Consider the following 20,508-nt stretch of genomic DNA (forward strand, 5'->3'; position numbering starts at 1 on the left):
GGCCAGGAGAGCTCAAAGTAGTAGGCGGCTAGATAGGTAGATATATACGCTTAAAGTCGCAGACGTTCGCTAAGCAATGCTTCGCATTTAAAAGATATGCATCTATGTCTACATAATACTCTTTCTTCGCTTTATATTCCGTGTAATTTCATCTGGCCGCTGAAGTGCGGGTGCTGGCTGAGAATGATGCGGACGTAGGAGAGAAACTTGGGTTTATTTAAAACAGGTAAAGTAAGAGAATATGGCGAGATGACCCCAGAGGCACATCGTTTCGATCAGCACCAACTCGTACTCTTCGGACCACGGTCAGGAGAAGACAACCTGTCGTTCGATGGCTGTCCGGCTTATAAAGCCTTAAATCACGTCACTTGCAGCGAATCACGAGCTGGGGCGAGTCATGTCATGTTCGTGAAATCGGCAGTCCCAAACAGGTGGCGTCACTTTCGGAAAATGGGAAACCCAGAGCCTTGTTGTCGGGGGACAGTACTCTTGTCGGCGTTGATCCATTATTGCTACAGCACGCACCTGGAGATGGAAATGCAAAATGATATCATATTGCACCACGGCGAGGCCATCGACCTCGGGTCGATGAACGTGGAACATGAACCACCTGTGCTCCGGTGCGAAGGCGTCGCTCAGAGGATGACTCATACTCCCATGCCCCTGAGAGAATGCCCAAATTATGCGCTGAAAAGTTCAATACTCAAATCGTGCGCAGTCCATATCTAACAGTAATCACAATTATCCCTCCTTGATTTGTCGAAGCCTTCTCAGTCATGGCCACTGTGCTTGTCGCGCAGGCGACGCAACAAAACCAGCACAAACGCCACATTTCAAAACCATTGCTGATCCCATTCAGCGGCGGTGGCTACGTTTGTGCACGTAACTTGTTGATGCTAGCTGTGTCGATTTGTGGCCAAAAGAGACCAAGATAAGTTACCTTGCTCATTAGCCGAACTGAACCTTCTGCATAGTCAATATGTCTTCACTTATTCTCAGTGTGCTGCGTATGACTGTAGCCGATCACTTTGGCGAAGGCACTTCGATGTTCGACGGGTCGTTCGACGTGCCGCGTTCCAAAACAAGCTCCAAGTGAATTACTTTTCTTTTCTCGAAATGAACGAAACGGAAAACTAATTGCGCACACATTTCGAGCCCATGATTTCATTCTTTTTATGCCAAAATGGAACATGACTGTCTGCAACATAATGAAGCATTTAATCCCTGGCTAACTATACATTTACTTAGTGAAACTCACACGTAACAACACAGTACTTAATGTTCATTACTATAAAATTGAGTGCCTTGGAATTATGGTATTGAATTTGCCATATTCGTAGACAGTGCATCGTAATTCGCGCCCGAAGGGGTTATAGGTTATTGAGTAGAATGTAAGACAACATTTCTTTACGATAGTACATATTTGTCACTATCGGTTCGACACTATTAAAGGGGCCCTGCAACACTTTTTTAGCAGTGTCAAAAGGCGCTGCCAATCGGTAGTCGAGGCTCCCGAGAACACGCGAGCCAAACATTATAGCGAAGCGAGCGGCCTGGAATTTACAATAAATTCTCAAAGTCAGCTAAAAATCGCTCTCTCTTCTCTCGAAAAATGATGTATTAGTCCGCAATATATGAGGCGATTGTCGGCAGTTCCACCATTGGCTGATGTTATATTTCCGATAACACCCTCATTATTACCTTCGTTAGTAATTTTGTAAGTAGATAATATCTATGTTTATATTGTGTTATGCCGTTAAAACACCGAACAAACATTAATATTAGCACTTTCGGTCTCACCGACAGCTCGTCTGCTCGTAGTTGCGTGGTTGCGTTTTCTTCACCATGCGCAGTGCCGAAATCGTGAATATTTCTGTGCTTTTGACCATCGCCGGTTGCCGTTGAGAGTGGCAGCCGTTCGAGTGTTGCCTCGTCAGCTGGAAACTGCATCGTCGGCACGTTCTCACGACCGACCGAGGCAGCGGTGCACCATTTCTCCGATAACAATGCTGGCACCGGCTAGTTTAGGATACCTGTGTTCGCTGTATGGCGAGAGTCCCGTTCGCTGTCTGTCCAGTATGTCATCGAGCCGTACGTCGGCATATCCTCCCCGTAGTCTCACGTTCCCGAGAAACCACGACACAGCAACCAAGCAGACTCGCATTTTCACGGTAGCTGTAGACAGCCGGGGGATTGGTCCGCGCCGGCCCGATGCCCCACGAGCCTTTCTTCTAGTCTTTAGTGCTTTGTTGTGAGCCCGCACTCGCTGTGCGCCCGCATTCGAAGAGCAAACAGCATCGAAGTACCGCTACAGGGAGAAGGGTTCACGCAGCTTTGCCGTGTTGAATACGATTCAAGCGCGAGCAGTGCGACGAGGCGGTGTATCGGAGTGTGGGTCGAAACACATCTCAGCTGTCATTCGTTCCAAACGCGCACGCAGGTTTGCGTCCATGGTTTGGAGAGCGATGAGAACACTACGCCAGCTCGAGGTGCACACCCAACGTTACCAAACCGACTCGCAGTTTTCAAGCACGCGCGATACACGGTGCGATGGGCTCCGCTCGACGACGACCACGCAAGCCGACCGGAAGTGGCGCCACAGACCACGTGGTTGCGCCGAGACGCCAGAGAGAAAAAAATGAAAAAAAAAATGCCGCCGGCGCTAACGTAACTCTCGGGCGCCTCCTCGCACTTCCGCCTCCCTCCCTCCTACGCCCCGCGCAGCTTTCCGCGCGCTCGCGGCGTTGAGTGGAGGGAGAAAGCTGCGGAACGTGATTTCTATAATTTGGTAACACCACTTAGACTTGACGGATTCGAAAAATTTTTGCGGCATATGACTCGTGAAGAGTCATACGTCAATAATGAGACTATTCCAATATGTCACAAACGAGCGTGTTATAAAGCGTGCGCGCGGCCGCTTTCAAACACCTGCGAGACAGAACGGCGCGAGTCGCGCGCCCAAGAAGCGCGAACGACGAAAAAACAAGCATCAAAAGACGCCGGCGCGCCGCATCCTCCTCACCCAATCGAGCAAGGCACGCGACGACGCGATCAGACGACGCGATCAAACGCCCGGCAAATCCTGGATGGTTCTAGAAGGAAGGGGGGACGCATCCCCGAGCGATGCCGCCGCGATTCAAACCTACGAGAAAGCTCTCGCCCTTTCTCTAGCCTCAGCTGTACTGCACGCCGAAGAACCCCCCCCCCGCTTCTAGAAACCGTGGGAGAAGGAATAAAAGCGTGCAAACGACTAGGGTCGGACAGTCAGTGAAGAAGTCGAGACAGGAGTGAGTCAGTCGGCCCTGTGATGGTGAAGTTATGCGAAGTGTGGCTTCGTTAGCCAAGCAAGACGTGTTTATGATGGTGTGCGGTCAGTCGATCGTCAATCTGGAAGAATTGGATGACGACGCCGTGTGAGCCGTGACAAGTCACGACGACGGTTGAGCTACGACGATCAACGCTGGAGCTGGCGTGAGTGTTTCCTTGAAGAGAAGCATTCGATTACCGTCCAAGTACTGCGGACTGGATACGCCATTGTATATTCAGGACTTTAATGGTCATTGAATAGTTTTAATGCATGCGTTTGCATTTGTGGCGTGTGATCTGCTCGTTTAGCTCCTGTTGTGTAAACACCATCTGAATTATACTGTGAAGCTGTAACGGGTACCAGCCGAGTGTGCATGTGTTTGTGTTATTTGTATCGCCTTAACTGAGAATATATTTCGTTTTCGTTTGTGCTATCGACTCTCGGCTCTGACTCGGTCTTTGGACCACAACCAGCGTTCGCTGGCGCACCAAAGGACCAACTCTAAATTGTCCGAGCTTCGTGGTGCGTTTTCGGAGGGCCGTGACGCCAGCCCTTAGAATCCGCCCGGCGATTGCCAACCCGATTAACGAGACAAGTGACACAATATAACTAAGAAAGGTGTTGCAGGGCCCCTTTAAGTTATTTTTCCTCGACGCTAAACACGCGTACCTGTCGCGCAAAGCCGCAACACCGTCAATAATTACGACGCCCAGCCCATTATTATCACGGACACCGCCTACACTTTTTCAGAATAACCAAAATGCGCACTGTTCTAAAGGAAATAATTACAGGTCGTCCTTGATCCATCGGGCAGCGGAAGTATTTTGAATGGCTGTATATGCTTTCGAGTCGTTTGTGCGTGTATGCGGCATCGCTCTGCGATTTGTTATTTGCAGGAAAACCGTTTCTTTTACAGCTTCTTAGAATGCGCTCGATCACTTCTCGCCGCCGCATTGTATAAAAAGAAGAAGAATTGTGCGTTTTGCGAACCATCATTGACGGCAATTGTGTTTTCTGCACAGAAAACTGTTTATTATTATTTTCCACGCGTCGATGTACATAAGATATATTTTCACGCTTTTGTAAAGAATATTTTAACAACAATTTTAGTAAAACAATAAACCCTCGTTTATTCTAGGCACTGGTCTGCGTAGATCTTTCGGAGACTACAATAATAGCGTTGAAAATAATCGCGTGTCTAGGAAATTTTATTTCCATGTGAGATGCCTGTCGGCTAGTCATGCATTCTCATCACAGATTCCGGCATACTTCAGGGTCGTTGAATGATCTTCGGCACGTACGCATACCACTATTCATGTCGTTGAAATGCTAGTTTTACAGAACAGAATTATTTCGCTATAAAATCCGCGCTATCATTCCATAATGTACCGATACATCAAAGTGCTTTTCTTTGTCAAGCGATGCCATTTCTACAATTCTGCCTCGACTTGCCCGGCTTCGGTGAGCTGAAGGTAGGCAGCGATGTTCCAATGCAATGTAACAATTTCCAAATTCATTAAATATTCCTGACGTGTTGGGCTACGCTTAGGGCGTATGTGTGAATTACCATTTCCTTGTCACGTTTTATGCTGAAATGTGTGATATGCGGAAAAAAAAATGCTGGAAGACGCCACGAATTTTGGGAATCGGTTTCACGCGAAGCAGTCAGCGAGTAGTTGTCTACGCTGCATTTTTTTGGATTTCAGCCCAGCTTCACGGGGGAGATCAACGTTTTGCGTTTGTGTAAACTGACTCGTCCTGTGCATCTATAAAACTTTTGTTGATCCTAGTTGCGCGGAACTTCTCGTCGGGTGCATATTATTGGCTTACCAGGCATGTCGACTACACTGGCGCCTAATTTGTAGCTCATGGTATAACATAACATCAGCACTCATGTTAGAGCACAGACGTCAGTTTCATCCAAAGAAAGTACACTCTACGTTGCGATGATGTGCATATCATAATGATGTGTCGTTGGAGTATTCCTCCAGGGTCGAGCAACACTTGACTATAGCTTACTGAGCGAGAGGAGTACGCATGTAATGTTTATTGCATTGTTATAAACACGGATAACCTAAACTGCAACCATTATCTACGTTTCCCCTACATTACTCCTCTCAAGATTTTCTTTCCTGACACCGTATAAAGCACTGACATCGCTCTGTGGCACCTGACTGCCATGCGGAATGCTAAAGTGCGATTCCGGCTCGAAAACTGAATTAAATTTTTTTTCCATTCGTTGAGATTTTTCGCTCACAGACGTTCCTGTATTAAGGCCGTTCCTGCATTAAGGTGAAAGCCTTATATGCCTCATCAAACGCGAAAATCGACCGTTGGCGTCGGCGTCCCGTGGCGTCGGGCAGAGCTCGAGTGATGCAACAAATCATCACGCCATTACGCCACCATATATGACGTCATCAGGACCTCACATATCTCACAAATGAGTGACGTCACCATGACGTCACAGATTCTGCCGTGACGTCACGTGACGTAACGCCGCATGATGCCGTCATTACATGACATCCTGCTTGGTGGCCCGATGACGGAGGCAGTGATCATGGAAACTAGAATTTACATTACGGTTTATCTGACACTTCGCTAAATAATTGATTGCCTTTTTTTGTTGGCCGAGGGCCATAAATGGGGCACAGTTGACCCAAATACGTCGTGAAGCTTCGGGAGAAAAGCGGTTCAGAACCTATTACCAACGACACCAGCGAGTGGAGTTATGGGTGCTGCGAGTGAAGCCCGACTATGTTTGCAGGGAACAAAGACTTATAGCGAAAAACCAAGTTTCATTCAATGCCTAAGCAATCTTTAAGTTTTACAAATGACATTCACTTCCCGAACAATATTATGTAGGTACAATATGCCAAGAATCCATGACAGTGTTTAATTATTACGAAAAAACTTTTTCTTAGCGCCCCCTGAAGACAGGCGCACGCCATTGTTATTCAGTGCAACTCTTGCGGTGCATGGAAAAGCGCGCTCGTAAAGTTCGTCGGCGACGACACGCGCCCTCGCGTGTTCTGGTATTTCGCACTTGCATGCGTTCTCTGAATTATTGTGGTTAGACGTTGATTTTTGCTGTGCGCGGGGTTGCGAAAGTGCTGATTACGGTGTCCAACGGGCAACCGGACAACGCGGCTCACCATGAACGCCGAATCCTGTCCTCGGTACTCGTGGAAACTATGTTGTGTTCAAGCATGCAATAACAACGCGCGTGCGCCTGGCTACCCATTTCTTCTAGATAACACACCGGGGTAATGGTTCGGAGTAGTGCGCTTGCTGGATTTTCATGGATCGGTATTCGTGCTGTCCGGTTTCCTGCTTGAACACGCAGTGCCTACTATATTTCCTGTTATCGGTGAGCGGACCGCTAAGTTACCAGTCGCGCTACAGTTTGAATGCCTGTATACGTTACATGTAAGGTTAATTTATCGTGCACGTAGTGTACGCACTTTATGTACTTATTACGGCACTTGTTTCTCATTGTTTAGGGTGTGATAAAATTTTGTTATTGTGACCATTGAATAAAACCGAAATGACATCACTTTGGCGTAACCAGGCGTCATTTCTTCTCGTTAGAACTGAAGCCCACAAGCAATGCGCTCTTTAAGGCCCCTTCGCATGTGCGAAGCAAATAGGCAACGCGGCAAACAGGAGAGGTACGCTGCTGCTTACTTTATTGACGCTGTCGAAGATGACAAGAGCGCAGAGCAAAAGCTCCATGAATGAGGTTTAGTGGTAAAACGAAGGTGAAATAAACGGCGGTATACTTAAACACCCCTGTTTAGTCATGAGTCTATATTAGTTTAACTAGCATTGGCACGCGCACTCGCCAACGACCTGCTGGTTCGATGTAGCGGGAGTCTTTAGCGATCAGGGGCCTAAGAAATCTACTTTGAGGTCCAATTTCCCGCTAGTCCCAACCAAATGACGTCACTTTTTTACCAGATATTGCCTCACATCCGCTTTATTTTTTTCTGCCGCCGGAAGTGTTCGCTCCTCCTACAGATGGCGGTAAGCCCCATGCGCAGTGATGCAGCCATTTTCTGAACGTATGGGCTTCTGTGGAAGCTTCGCTACCAGTTATATTTACCTTGAATGGGGGGAGTATGGGGGCAGTCTGCTATGTTATGTGGGCGTGTGTTTAGTTCAGACGGTTCGGCGCATTGTCGGGTAAGCAAGGCGTCGCTCAGTTTTGCGCGGTGATTTCCTGCGTATCATTCGTAGGTTATTTAATAGTTTATGTGTTGTTTACTGGCGTGACAGTTCAGGGAAGCTGAACTAGCTCACAGAATGTGCAGACAACCACTCCTGTGACTGCAGACTGCTTTCGCTGGCGCACGGCCGGCGAGCCCTCGCGTTTTGTGACGGGGAATGCGACACGATAAACGAAGAAACACTGTATTTTAAGGTTGCCAAACTGCATACTTTCAAGGCTGCTGTCTCGCTCCAGTGGTTTTCCTCGATTGGGCAACGTGAGGTTTCGAACTATTGTGATATTGTGCTCGTGAAGCATTGTATCATAATTTCGTCATCCACAAAGTATTTTGGTGTATTTTGCAATTAAGTACGTTCTTTGCTAATAAAACAAGCTTGCTTCCTCCATTCTTGTTGGTTGATTTTTCTTGTTTATCGCGCACGCAATTGGCGAGCCATAAAAACACAATAAAATCGCGTAGTTATCAAACGCATGTAAAAGGTCAGCAATGAAAAAAAAAAAAAAAAACTCAATTTTACGCCATGTATTGAAATGCGTGACGTCGCTACCGCTTCCGGTTGTGACGCCACATATTTTTTTTCTCTTTGGCTTCCTGTTTGCTGTCATCGCGATACGTAGATGGCAACGGTGGCAACGAGCCGTCAACTATTGGACACACGGGCTTCTATGGAAGTTTCGCTAGCAGTTTACATATACCTTGCTCTGGCGACGTCATGTTTTTCGCGTACAATGCCTCCGCCAGCAAAATTTGTAAGCTTCGCTTAAAAGTACAATAAATATACGCCAGTTAAATAACTTTGCATTGCTGCGGAATACCTTTTTTCGCACAGACGGTTTTTGTGCACCAGTCACGTATAGTGGGATTTGCCCCATTTCTGTGGCACTTGCGTTCCTGCTCGCTAACCAGCGGAATGTCCTACCCATACACACTTTTGAGTACAAAAGGGAAGAAGTGAAGTCACAGAGAAAGCAAGAGGAGCTGCGATAGAAAACTGTTGTAAACTATCTTAGTTCCCCTAGTGAAAGTACAGTTGCAATGTACCTCCTTTGCTATAATTCATCATTTCAAAAATACACTGAAGTACCCACTGCGCATCCGTAGCGCAACATGTGCACCTTCGTAGATGCACTCTTTGTTGTCGTTGTGGCTGGTCATGATGACCAGAAATTGTAGTTGTGCACTTTGTAAACAGTAGGCAGCCTTAAACCACCCACTCCTTAAGGATTCCACATGGTGTCACGCTTGATGCGCTTGTACGCTTCTGCCACGCCATATAAAACATCTCAACGTGACTTCGCGCCCGACAGTATGTATCTACGGGGTGTTTATCTGAAGGAGTTCCAAGCACTGGTGTGGCCCTCAGATAAAACAGTTGACTGCCACGCAGAATGCCTCAGTTCGATTGCGGCTCGGATTAGTGCAACGGACACAAGCCACGGCGGACGACATCGTTACTAAAATTGGCTCATAACAGCTTACGATGCAAAACAGTAAGGCTGCGCAGAACACGCAGCACAATGACGGCGCAAGGAGGAGAAGCAGCCTGAGAGCCCTTCGTAAACTCAAAGGCTGTATTCACACTTGAGCAGCAGCAGGATAGCGAAAAGAAAACGCCGAAACGGACAGGAATTAATTTTCCACGCTTGTTCAAGATGCTCAAAATTATTCATCAGCAGCTGTAGCCGCTACCACAAATTCCTCTGCTCTTCTTTAGCAAATGAAGTTTTACACCGTATGCTTGTATGAGCTCACAAGAGGCTATTTTGGTGGCGTATTTGTCCGTCGTCGCTGCTGCCGCCGCCGCCGACGGTGTCTGTAGGAGCAGTCGCGCACATTAAAAAAAAGGCCAGGCCTGTGTGGAAAGCGCCGCACAGTCACAGAGAAAGCTGGAAGAGCGGCATTTCTACAGCCCGTTACAAACCTTCTTGGGGCTACTAATATAAGCACACTTTAGACGTAGTGCAAGGTACCGACTATGCCATAAACCATAATTTTTCGGAAGTTCAGAAGCACCCACTAGGCCATTATTCTTCATTTTGCGGAGAAGAATTGTACGAGCTACACATATGTAAGGAATTGCATGCACTTTGTTGATGCGAAGGCTGACGACGATGACCAATTATGGCTGAGCCCTTTGTAAGGGGTTGAAAGCTTTAAACGAGCCACTAGTTACGTAATTCATACTGTGTGACTCCCGGTCGTCATTTCATTCTCCCACCACGCTTTAAAGCATACGTTAACGTGACAGAGAGAGGAAGGGAAAGAACATTGTTCAGGCCCTGAGAATTATGGGGGCCTCATGGGCTCCCTTGGCAACCAAACGAAGTGCACTTGCGAGGAACCCACTACGCCGTAAATCGTCATAATTTTTCTGAAGTAGGAAAGAAGCCACTATGCCATTTTTCGTCATTCTGCGGAGAACCGTGGCACCCGCTAAGCACCTGTAAGACATTATGCGCACTTTGTTGATACTGTGCCTGATGACGATCAGGAATTAAGGCAGAGTCCTTCGTAATGGGTTGGACGCATTCAACAACCGACTCGTTGCCCAATTCACACTATGTGACGCCTGGTTACAGAATTCGCGTTGTCTGACGCCTGGTTGTTATTTTACTCTTCTACCACGCTATATTACTTAAGCTGGTTCATTCCCGACATGAAGCCTCTATGGGGTCTTTCGCAAAGCAGTTTGAAGCTCTGAGGTAGAATACTGGGGCTCCCACGCAGAGGGTCCCAGGTTCGAAACCCGTTCCTTCCTTGATATTTTTTTCCTATTTCGTTTTTTTCTTAGTTCGCGTGATAGCGGTTACAGACACTGGCGGCGGCGGACAACTACGGAGCCAAAAATGGTCGTTCTTGTGATCTCATAACAGCTTTCGCTGTAAAAAAATGGCTTTCAGGAGGATACGAGCCCAGACTTACTGTGAGGCAAGCAAGCTACCACAGAGACTCGCAGCGCTCGAAACTTTTCAGGAAAATAGCCTATACAATCGTCCATGTATCACGAGGAAATTCAGGAACAGATCTATTAGTGCGTTGCAGTAGTGAGAATCGTAACAGGCGTCGCACGAGGTGATTGCGTAATGATTCGATGGTTTGAAGCTTCCCACCTATTATAAAACACTCTTCCACCATCGATCATCATTATCATCATCATATCATCATCCTCATCACATCATCTAGCACAGCAGCCACAATGTGTGGAGGTGTGTAGGTCCGATATTACCATAGAAATGAATAGTGGGTCACTCATCGCTACCTGCTTATAAGCTTGATTATTAGCTCGATACGCAGTTAGCACTTCGCACTTGAACTTTCGTAGGCGCCACTGAGGTAAAATTGCCAAATCGCCTTTCCGCCATACTCACTCTAAAGCCAGGTTATGCTTTGACTGTGTTCTGCAAGCGCCTAGGCGCGCAGAAAGCCCGCATTTTTTTTTCTCATGTGCGCAGCAAAGGCGGCGGTGTTTGACGCGAAAATCCCACTAGAATTTAGTGCACGTTATGAGAACTCCAGGTGTCGATAAAACTTACCGAGCTCGTACGGCTCTCATAATCATATCGTGGTTTGGAGGTTAAACCCAGATTTTTATGAGAGCGCGCACAAAAGCGTCGTTGTGGGTCTCTTGGCTCGGTAGTTTAACGTATCCAAGATGCTACGCTTAAGTGGCGCCTGAACGCTTTGGTTATCAGCAGTGATCGACGCGACTGGTGGATGTCTCTAGTGTTCGCTGCTGCTCACGGGCTACCCGAGCAGAGGCTCAGCGACGCCGATGGTAGAATTGTGTCGCGTTCAAATTTTGCGTTAGAAAGTATCGCAATTATCGGTGAGATTTTCGTATTTAATTTATTCTGTTTGTTTGCGCAATAACATCCCTTGTTGTCAATTATACAGGCGATGTTAAAAAGCTAGCGAAAGTTTGCACGGACCTGAAACGCGTGTATAACGCAGGCTAGTGATAGCGAAGGCGATGTGGTGTAGCGACAATGCACCCTTTCATTCTCCAACACCTGGCCTAGCAGTGTGGCGGTAAGGAATGGGCTACCCTCGCTCAGTTACATAGAGGCGCCCAGGTGACGTGGAGTCACTTCCAGTGGGAATTTACATGCATTTCATCAGATGATTAGAGAGGCACGTAGCACGTCGGCAGGATAACCGGTGGTCATTAAGGGTAACTGACTGGATTACAAGAGATGGCAAACGCGTGAGGGGGGAGACAGAAAATTAGGTGGGTAGATGAGATTAAGAAGTTTGTAGGTATATCGTGCTAGCAGAAAGCACAGGACCGGGTTGATTGACGGAACATGGGAGAGGCTTTTGCCCTGCAGTGGTCGTATACAGGCTGATGATGATTTAGATGATTTAAACACTGCGATTTTTCAGCTCAATGGGTCATTTGACGTTCGGGCAGGAATACATGTTTTTGAAAACCTTTTTTTCTGATGAAGGAAAACACATCATCAATAGATTATGTTGGAGCATACTCGGCGTTCTGCAGTTTACCAGCTTTCGTACAATTTTTTTCTGACACTAGCTCATAGGTCAGCAACAAAATTGGGCTTAACTCAGACTCACTCAAGTTATATATTTTGCTCCGATGGCTCACTCGGTCTGAGACTCACCAAAATTTTCTTAAACCGGACTCTCTTGGACTCACACTCACTAAATAATTTTCTCAACCGGACTCGCTCGGAATCAAACTGACCAAAATATTACTCAGTCGAACTGACCGTGAGCGTAACAATAGCTTTTTAGAACTTGGTGTCAATGCCCTTTAACACCGATAACTCACATAATCCTTGCTCTATGTTAAGCCTTTTCATCTTGCACCTTCAAATACGAGTTATCAGTGCTTGTAATCCAGCAAAAACATGTTTATGAAATATTCGACTCACACGAGGTATTCATACCAAGAACGTCCCGTGACAGAGTTTGCGGGGGGAGGTCATAATATCCCCCCTAACTCACCCCTCTGATCAATAAATATTGAGGAGGCGCTCGAACGCTTCTGCATTGGGATATGTGTGAATACACTTGAGTATAAATGTAAGTGAATATAAGCATGATATTAATGTTGAAGATATGTAGATGGCAGTCACCAGTTTACTGTGTTAATTACATATGCTTTCTTCATCATGTTGAGCGTCTTCATGGACTACTTCATCAGACTAACGCAAAACTTCATGACATCATGCTGTTCCTACTGTTTCCCATTTATTGTAGAACTCAGAAACGAAACATGGCTACACCCTAAGGAGTGTTTGCCGTGATGTGTACCTGAAGTTGCCGCCGCCTTCTTGCGTGACTAGTTTTCCGACGAATCGCACCTGTGCGCATCGCGTCTACTTTTCCGCTTAGCTGTAGGATGGCCGTTGTTTGTAGCCAACAAGCAAGACCTGACGCTCCCATTTTCTGCCATTACAACGAGTGCGCTTGCCGCTACTGTTGTACTGTCAGTTTTTGTAGTTACTTCAGTTTGTACTGTCAGTTTATGTAGTTACTTTTTTGAATGCGAAGCATTTCTTAGCGAACCTCAGCCACTTTGGTCGTTTCTATCTACGTATCTATCTATCTATCTAGCCGCCTACGTCTGGGCGCTTTCCTGGTCGCCTCCATAACTTGCAATATACCAAAATTGACATAGCAGGGGAGCAGTGTATGACGAACACGATTCACTGGTCATGGCATGCATAACGCAATATACATGTCGCGTACGTCACGAAACCCTTTCTCTCAGTCACGTGTGGCACATACCCTTAAACTAGAGTTAACGTTATGCGGGTATGTGCCACAGGTGATACAGTCTCTCAACCAACACAGTAACCGGGAACACACACACTGACACGCAAGAAAAGTGATAATATTTGTTGGGGTTTTATGCCCGCAAACCACGCTATGATATGAGAGACGCCGTAGCGAAGGGCTCCGGAAATTTTGACCATCGGGTATTCTTTAACATGTACCGAGATCGCACAGAACACGGGCATCTAGCATTCTGCCTCCATCGAAAAGCGACCGGGGCCGGGATCGAACCCGCGACCTTCGGGTCAGCAGCCGAGCACCTTAACCGCTACACCACAGCGGCGGACGCAAGGAAAGTGAGGACACTGAAGACAGAACACCCCTGGAAGACTCTCAAGTATCATCCACTCGTCCACGTGGTCCGCAACGTGGACCACGTGGATTACGCAACAACCGGCGTCAATGCTTCCTACAAAAATCTGCTGAGAGAACCAGGCCTCTCATCATTTCCGGTGACTTCAACATTGATTTATCAAGACCCAACAATGATTGGTGCTTATACTGCGAGAAAGACGGATTGGATGTGGAGAGGGCATCAAAAGACCTCGCTGCCACGTCCACGACAGGAGGCGTAATAGATCATTTCATCGTAAGAGCCATCCAGGATTTCCACCAGCTGCACTACACCTCGCACTTCACTGCATTTAGACTCCTCAAAGCCGCGATTACGAACAGATCCGATTAACAAGTTCGGTCCAGCGGTGCTCACTGATCACGGTGATGATGACCTTGTTCAAGAACTGTCAAGAACCCCTTCTACACATACACACGGGTTCGTGAAACCTGCTTGCGTTCTGCGTCATAACGGAGAAGTATAAGCATAACAACTGTAATTGTGACAGTAACGTACGTGCAGTGCGCCTGCGCGTGCCACTCGGCTGTGCATATATCTAGGGAAACTTTCCTGAATGAAGCTTAGTTGCGAGTAACGCCCGTCCTGTGCATCTGTGTTCCTTCTTTGTCCTATTCAGATTCTCGCTATCCAGTTAGGAAGAATGTAAGCACTACATATCGGCTTACCGCGCCTGGTGTTGGTAACACCCATGTTGCTGTTGCCATCGTTACGCAACTGTAAACAACTTGTTATATAATAGATATGCGACTAGTCAACATATGAGTGTGCATATACCCCTTCCGTATTTCTATAGCGTCATTCCGTAACGTTTCGCTCAATGTGAAAAATTACGCCAATCACCATCCCGCGCATGCTTCGCATAACATCGATTCCCACGGTACGTGGGATCTGCCAAATTTTTCTTTATAGTTGCGATCTGCGGGATACTATGTGTGAACTAGAGAATATACCTGAATGGATTTATCAAACCTCTCTTCAGCAGCTAATCACTGCGTCTCTGAGATGTATCTTCAAACACTGCGTAATATATAGCCCCTTCTGGTCGCGTAATGAGGCATTCTTTAGGTGGCAGAATCGTGAATAAAGAATTGAAAAAGAAACTTACGACTTTTCGTGACGTAATGTTCGAACATCCACGGGGTATTACAGTCAACACGCAAGTTCCGTTATTGCATGTACCATATTTTCTAGTCCATTCTTCGTTATAACCGAGCGCGAGAGTCTGAAAAGTCATTACAAATAAAAAAAATCTCAGAATGTTCGTTGAAATATGCTTCACAATAGAGATTACATTAACAATAACGTTGGATCAAAACGTTATATTTGCAACGAACAAATGTGTTGTGAAGAAGAAGACGCGCCGCCGGTCAGCAGTATCGCGAACGCTCGCCGCGCGCTGCTGGTCGCTGGCATCTTTCTGGACGGTGCTCTGCCCGACTCGCTGTGTTTGTTCAAAGCGTCACCACAGGAACGCATCGCCAATAAACCTCGTCTCAATTGGTGGAGGGTGCTGAGGGTCCCCGTCAACTGAACCTGGAGCTGCGAAGCAGAACACTTCCGCCCGTCATGACAACCAACGTCGACCAACCGGCCCCGTCCGCCCAGTCCGGCAGCGGCACCGGAGTTCCTCGGCTGAGGGACCCCAAGGTTTTCAGCGGTGCCGATGAGACCGACGTAGAAGACTGGTTCACTAACTACGAACTGGTGAGCGCGCACAACAAGTGGGATGACGCCGACAAGTTGACCCATGTCGTATTTTATCTCACTGACGTTGCCGAAATGTGGTATCACAACCACAAAAGCGACATCCCGACATGGTCAGTATTCAAGACGTCTTTCGCTGAAGTGTTTGGCCGACCCGCTGTCCGCAAATTTCGCGCCGAACAACGCTTGCGCACTCGAGCGCAGAAGACGGCCGAAACGTTCACGAGTTACATTGAAGACATCATCGATCTCTGTAACCGTGTCAACGCCGCCATGCCTGAGTCTGACAAGATTCAGCACATCCTCAAAGGGATCGACGATGGCGCATTTCAGATGCTCCTGGCCAGGAATCCTCGCACCGTTTCGGAAGTCGTCACCTTATGTCAAAGTTATGACGAGTTGAGGAAGCAGCGCGCCCTGACTCGGCCATTTTCATCGCACGCCGACTCGCTCTCGAGTCTTGGTACTGTTCCCGAGCACTCGCCGACGCTTCAGGAGATCAAGGACTTCGTGCGCGAAGAAGTTGCTCGTCAACTTTCCTTGGTCCCCTTCACACAGGAGCCGCCCTCTTGTCTGCCGCCAACGCTCCGCACTGTTATTGCCGAAGAGGTCGCTCAAGCTGTTCCCGTCGCTCACCATCAGCAGTCCGTGGCCGCGCCTCTTACATATACGCCGGCTATGCAACCCGTAGCCTCACCTCTTACGTATGCCCAGGTGGTGCGTAGGCCTCCCCAGCAGCCTTACCCACCTATGCAGCAATATTCCCACCAATCTGCACCTCTTTCTACATCTTGGGCCGAGCCGCGAGTGAGCACTTCTTGGAGGACTCCTGACAATCGCCCCATTTGTTACGCCTGCGGTACTCCAGGGCACGTTGCGCGATATTGTCGCCGTCGCTTTCAAACATCCAGTGACGCTATCCGGCCGTTCCAATACGGCGCTCATCCCATGCGCCCATCTCCGACCCGACCCTCACCACCGGATGCTTACACTGACCTCCCTGCCTTTCCGTCGCGCCGCTCACCATCTCCACGACGGCGATCGCTCTCCCCAATGCGTCGCCGACCCGGACCCTCGAACCAGGAAAACTAAACGCCGCAGTTCAAGAGGCAAGAACTGCGCCATCTTCGAACTGCCCAAGTCCTCGCACGTCTCCTGCTAACGTAGTTGCCGTATCTGTCGATGGTGTTCCTTCGTTTGCCATTGTAGACACCGGCGCAGCCGTTTCTGTTATAGCCGCCAAGCTCTGCCGTTCACTACGCAAAGTGACCACACCGCTCTCTGGAATGTCGCTACGCACGGCCAGCGCACAGCACATCACACCTCTCGCAGCCTGTACTGCCCGCGTATTCTTACAAGGCACTATGTACGTCGTGGAGTTTATAGTTCTTTCTGCTTGCTCGCACGACGTCATCCTCGGGTGGGATTTTCTATCACGTCACAATGCCGTCATCGACTGTGCACGCGCTGAAGTTGAATTTTCGCCGCTGTGTGCAGAGCCATTCCACGACGCTCTTGTTCAGCTGCCTAAACTCGTCGTGCGCGAGGACACCGACATTCCGCCTGCCTCACTTGCCGTTGTCCCTGTCTTTTGCGGTGGCCTCAACGATGCTACGGTCTTGTTCACACCTTCCGACACCTTCTTGAGCCGCAGAGCCGTCCCACTGCCTTTTGCTGCTCTTGACATCGCTGCCGGCCACAGCAATATTTTTGTCTACAATCCCCTCTCCGCACCGGTTACGTTGCTTGTCGGCGAATGTCTCGGTCGCGTGGAAGAGCTTGACTCTTCGTTCTTTCTGAACATGCCAGACGAATCGTGTCATACTGACTCAAGCGACCTTCTTGCCCTTTCAACACCGGAGGGCTCGTCGAGTGAATTATTCACGAGTTCAATCGCCGATACCCTGACTGCCGAAGAACGCGCCGCGCTTCTTCGACTTCTCCAACACTTCTCGACTTCGTTCGATGTTTCTCAGCCGCAGTTGGGCCGCACGTCGGAAGTCCACCACTACATTGACACCGGTTCGCACCAGCCGTTGCGTCAAAGACCGTACCGCGTCTCTGCTGCAGAGCGTCGAGTCATCAACGACCAGGTCGAAGATATGCTACGCCGTGGCGTTATTCAACCGTCCCACAGTCCTTGGGCATCTCCTGTCGTGCTAGTTCGCAAGAAGGACGGGTCTATTCGCTTTTGCGTCGACTACCGTCGCTTAAATAAGGTGACGCGAAAGGACGTCTATCCTTTGCCGCGCATCGACGACGCCCTTGACAGCCTTCAAGGAGCAGAATTCTTCTCGTCCTTAGACTTACGTTCTGGCTACAACAGGTTCCGATGGCTGAAGCTGATCGCGAGAAAACTGCCTTTATTACACCTGACGGGCTGTACGAATTTAACGTGATACCCTTTGGCCTTTGTAACGCACGTGCCACGTTTGAACGACTCATGGACAACACATTGCGTGGCCTCAAGGTGTCTATGTGTTCATGCTGCCTCGACGATATTGTCGTTTTCTCTCCCGATTTTCCTACCCATCTACATCGGCTCAGACATGTTTTGACGTGTTTAACCAACGCTGGACTGCAACTCAACCTCAAGAAGTGCCGCTTCGCCGCGAGAGAGCTGACCATCTTAGGCCACATAGTATCTAAGCACGGTGTTCTACCCGACCCTGCGAAACTTCGTGCCGTCGCCGAGTTCCCGAAGCCTGTTACCATTAAAGAGCTTCGAAGTTTTGTCGGACTGTGCTCCTACCTCCGGCGCTTCGTCCGAAATTTCGCGTCCATCATGTCGCCGTTGACCCAGCTCCTACGCGGTGACACAGACCTCTCCTCCTGGTCTCCTGAGTGCGACGTCGCGTTTGCTACGCTCCGTCGTCTGCTCACCTCTCCTCCCATCCTTCGCCATTTCGACCCAACAGCTGCAACTGAAGTGCATTTAGACGCTAGTGGGGTCGGCCTTGGCGCTGTCCTCGCCCAACGTAAGCCCGGCTACTCCGAATACGTCGTCGCCTATGCGAGTCGCACGCTGACAAAAGCAGAGACCAATTACAGCGCCACTGAAAAGGAGTGCTTAGCTCTAGTATGGGCGCTTACCAAGTTCCGCCCGTATCTGTACGGTCGCCCGTTCGACCTGGTAACGGATCACCATGCCCTTTGTTGGCTCGCCACGTTGAAAGATCCGTCTGGCCGACTAGCCCGTTGGGCACTCCGAATTCAGGAGTACGATATTCGCGTCATCTATCGCAGCGGACGCAAGCACTCTGACGCGGACGCCTTGTCGCGCTCGCCTCTACCTCCAGACTCGGCCTGCGCAACGAACTGCACAAACTCAGTCACATCTCTCGACATTGACTTCATTGCTACTGAACAATGCCGTGACCCATGGATCGCTTCTCTTTTCGGCTATCTTTCTGGAGCATCGACCACTCCTGCATCCCGATCTCTCCGACGCCAAGCTGCCCATTTCGCCATTCGTGATCGGCTGCTACACCGACGGAACTACGCTCCCGCAGGCCGTAAATGGCTCTTGGTCATTCCCCGCATCTTAAGATCACAAATATGTGCTGCCTTCCACGACGATCCACAATGTGGCCATGCCGGAGTTTTCAAAACCTATGAACGTATTCGCCATCGCTACTACTGGCGCGGCATGTACAACTTTGTACGAAAATTTGTTCAGTGCTGCCCAGACTGTCAGCGTCGCAAATCACCGCCTTCACGCGCGTCTGGAGCCTTGCAGCCACTTCCGTGCCCTGCCAACCCCTTCGACCGCGTCGGCATAGATCTCTACGGCCCACTTCCGATGACACCGGATGGCAATCGGTGGATCATAGTCGCTGTGGACCATTTGACACGCTACGCCAAAACTGCTGCGCTGCCAAGTGCCACAGCGCGGGACATAGCGTCTTTCGTCCTACGCCGATTCATCCTTCGACATGGCGCACCTCGGGAACTCCTTAGTGACAGAGGTCGAGCCTTCCTCTCAGAAGTCGTCGAAGCTCTGCTTTTCGAATGCCACGTTGTTCATCGACGGACCACGGCATACCATCCGCAGACTAACGGGCTCACCGAACGATTCAACCGCACCCTCGGTGACATGCTCGCGATGTACGTGACATCTGATCATTGTAACTGGGACCGCGTTCTTCCATTCATAACGTTTGCATACAACACCGCGACACAGTCTACCACGGGATTCTCACCTTTCTTCCTCCTGTATGGCCGCGAACCTTCGCACGCCATCGACACTCTCCTACCATATCGTCCGGACGCTTCCGAATGCCCACCTGTGTCCGAAGCTGCCCGACAAGCGGAAGAGTGCCGCCAACTCGCGCGCACCTTTACATCCCAAGAACAACAGCGCCAGAAGGAAAACAACGCCGACTCACTTCGAAGTCCCAGCTATTCCTCTGGATCTGGAGTATGGCTGGCTGTTCCCTACCAAACTCCTGGGCTTTCCTCAAAACTCGTCCCAAAGTACGAAGGGCCTTACCGTGTTTTGGAGCAAACATCCCCGGTGAATTTTATCATTGAGCCAGTTTCCCCATCTGACGACATGCGCCGGCGTGGACGTGACCTCGTCCACGTGGCACGTCTCAAGCCATACCACAGCCCTCTACCTCCAGACTCCTAGGTCGCCAGGATGGCTCTTTTTCGGCGGGGGCGAATTGTAAAGAAGAAGACGCGCCGCCGGTCAGCAGTATCGCGAACTCTCGCCGCGCGCTGCTGGTCGCTGGCATCTTTCTGGACGGTGCTCTGCCCCGACTGGCTGTGTTTGTTCAAAGCGTCACCACAGGAACGCATCGCCAATAAACCTCGTCTCAGTGTTATTGTGCATATAAAAAGATCACCACGAAGCACCTGAAATTTTCACTGTTATAAGTGTTGTTTGTCCACGAGGTTGCTTTATTGTATTATTAAGTGCCAAGCACTTTAGGGGCCCGGGCTGTCGTATGGTCTCATCGTATGGTGTCATAGTATGCAGTCATCGCCGTCTCATGTCGGCGTAACTCAGGTAAAACTACGTATAGCATAGCCATCTATAGCACAGCCATGTATAGTAAGGGGACGGGAAAGGGAAGTGACGCTCATGAGAGAAGTAAGGGTGAGGA

General features: G+C 49.0%; 2 protein-coding genes across 4 annotated transcripts in view; both read right to left on the reverse strand.

Annotated features, from left to right (window-relative positions):
* LOC119383828 (uncharacterized) overlaps positions 1–20,508 on the reverse strand; it is a 146,760-nt gene that overhangs the window by 99,289 nt on the left and 26,963 nt on the right. The window lies entirely within an intron of this gene.
* The window catches only part of LOC119383827 (uncharacterized), a 54,344-nt gene that overhangs the window by 18,146 nt on the left and 15,690 nt on the right, over positions 1–20,508 (reverse strand). For both annotated transcript variants that reach the window (XM_037652113.2, XM_049412679.1), the window contains one exon: positions 14,799–14,915. In XM_037652113.2, the coding sequence (XP_037508041.2) occupies positions 14,799–14,915 (117 nt within the window). The remainder of the gene's footprint in view (positions 1–14,798; positions 14,916–20,508) is intronic.

Source organism: Rhipicephalus sanguineus, chromosome 2 (genome assembly GCF_013339695.2).
Source record: "Rhipicephalus sanguineus isolate Rsan-2018 chromosome 2, BIME_Rsan_1.4, whole genome shotgun sequence".
NCBI classification, from domain to species: domain Eukaryota; kingdom Metazoa; phylum Arthropoda; class Arachnida; order Ixodida; family Ixodidae; genus Rhipicephalus; species Rhipicephalus sanguineus.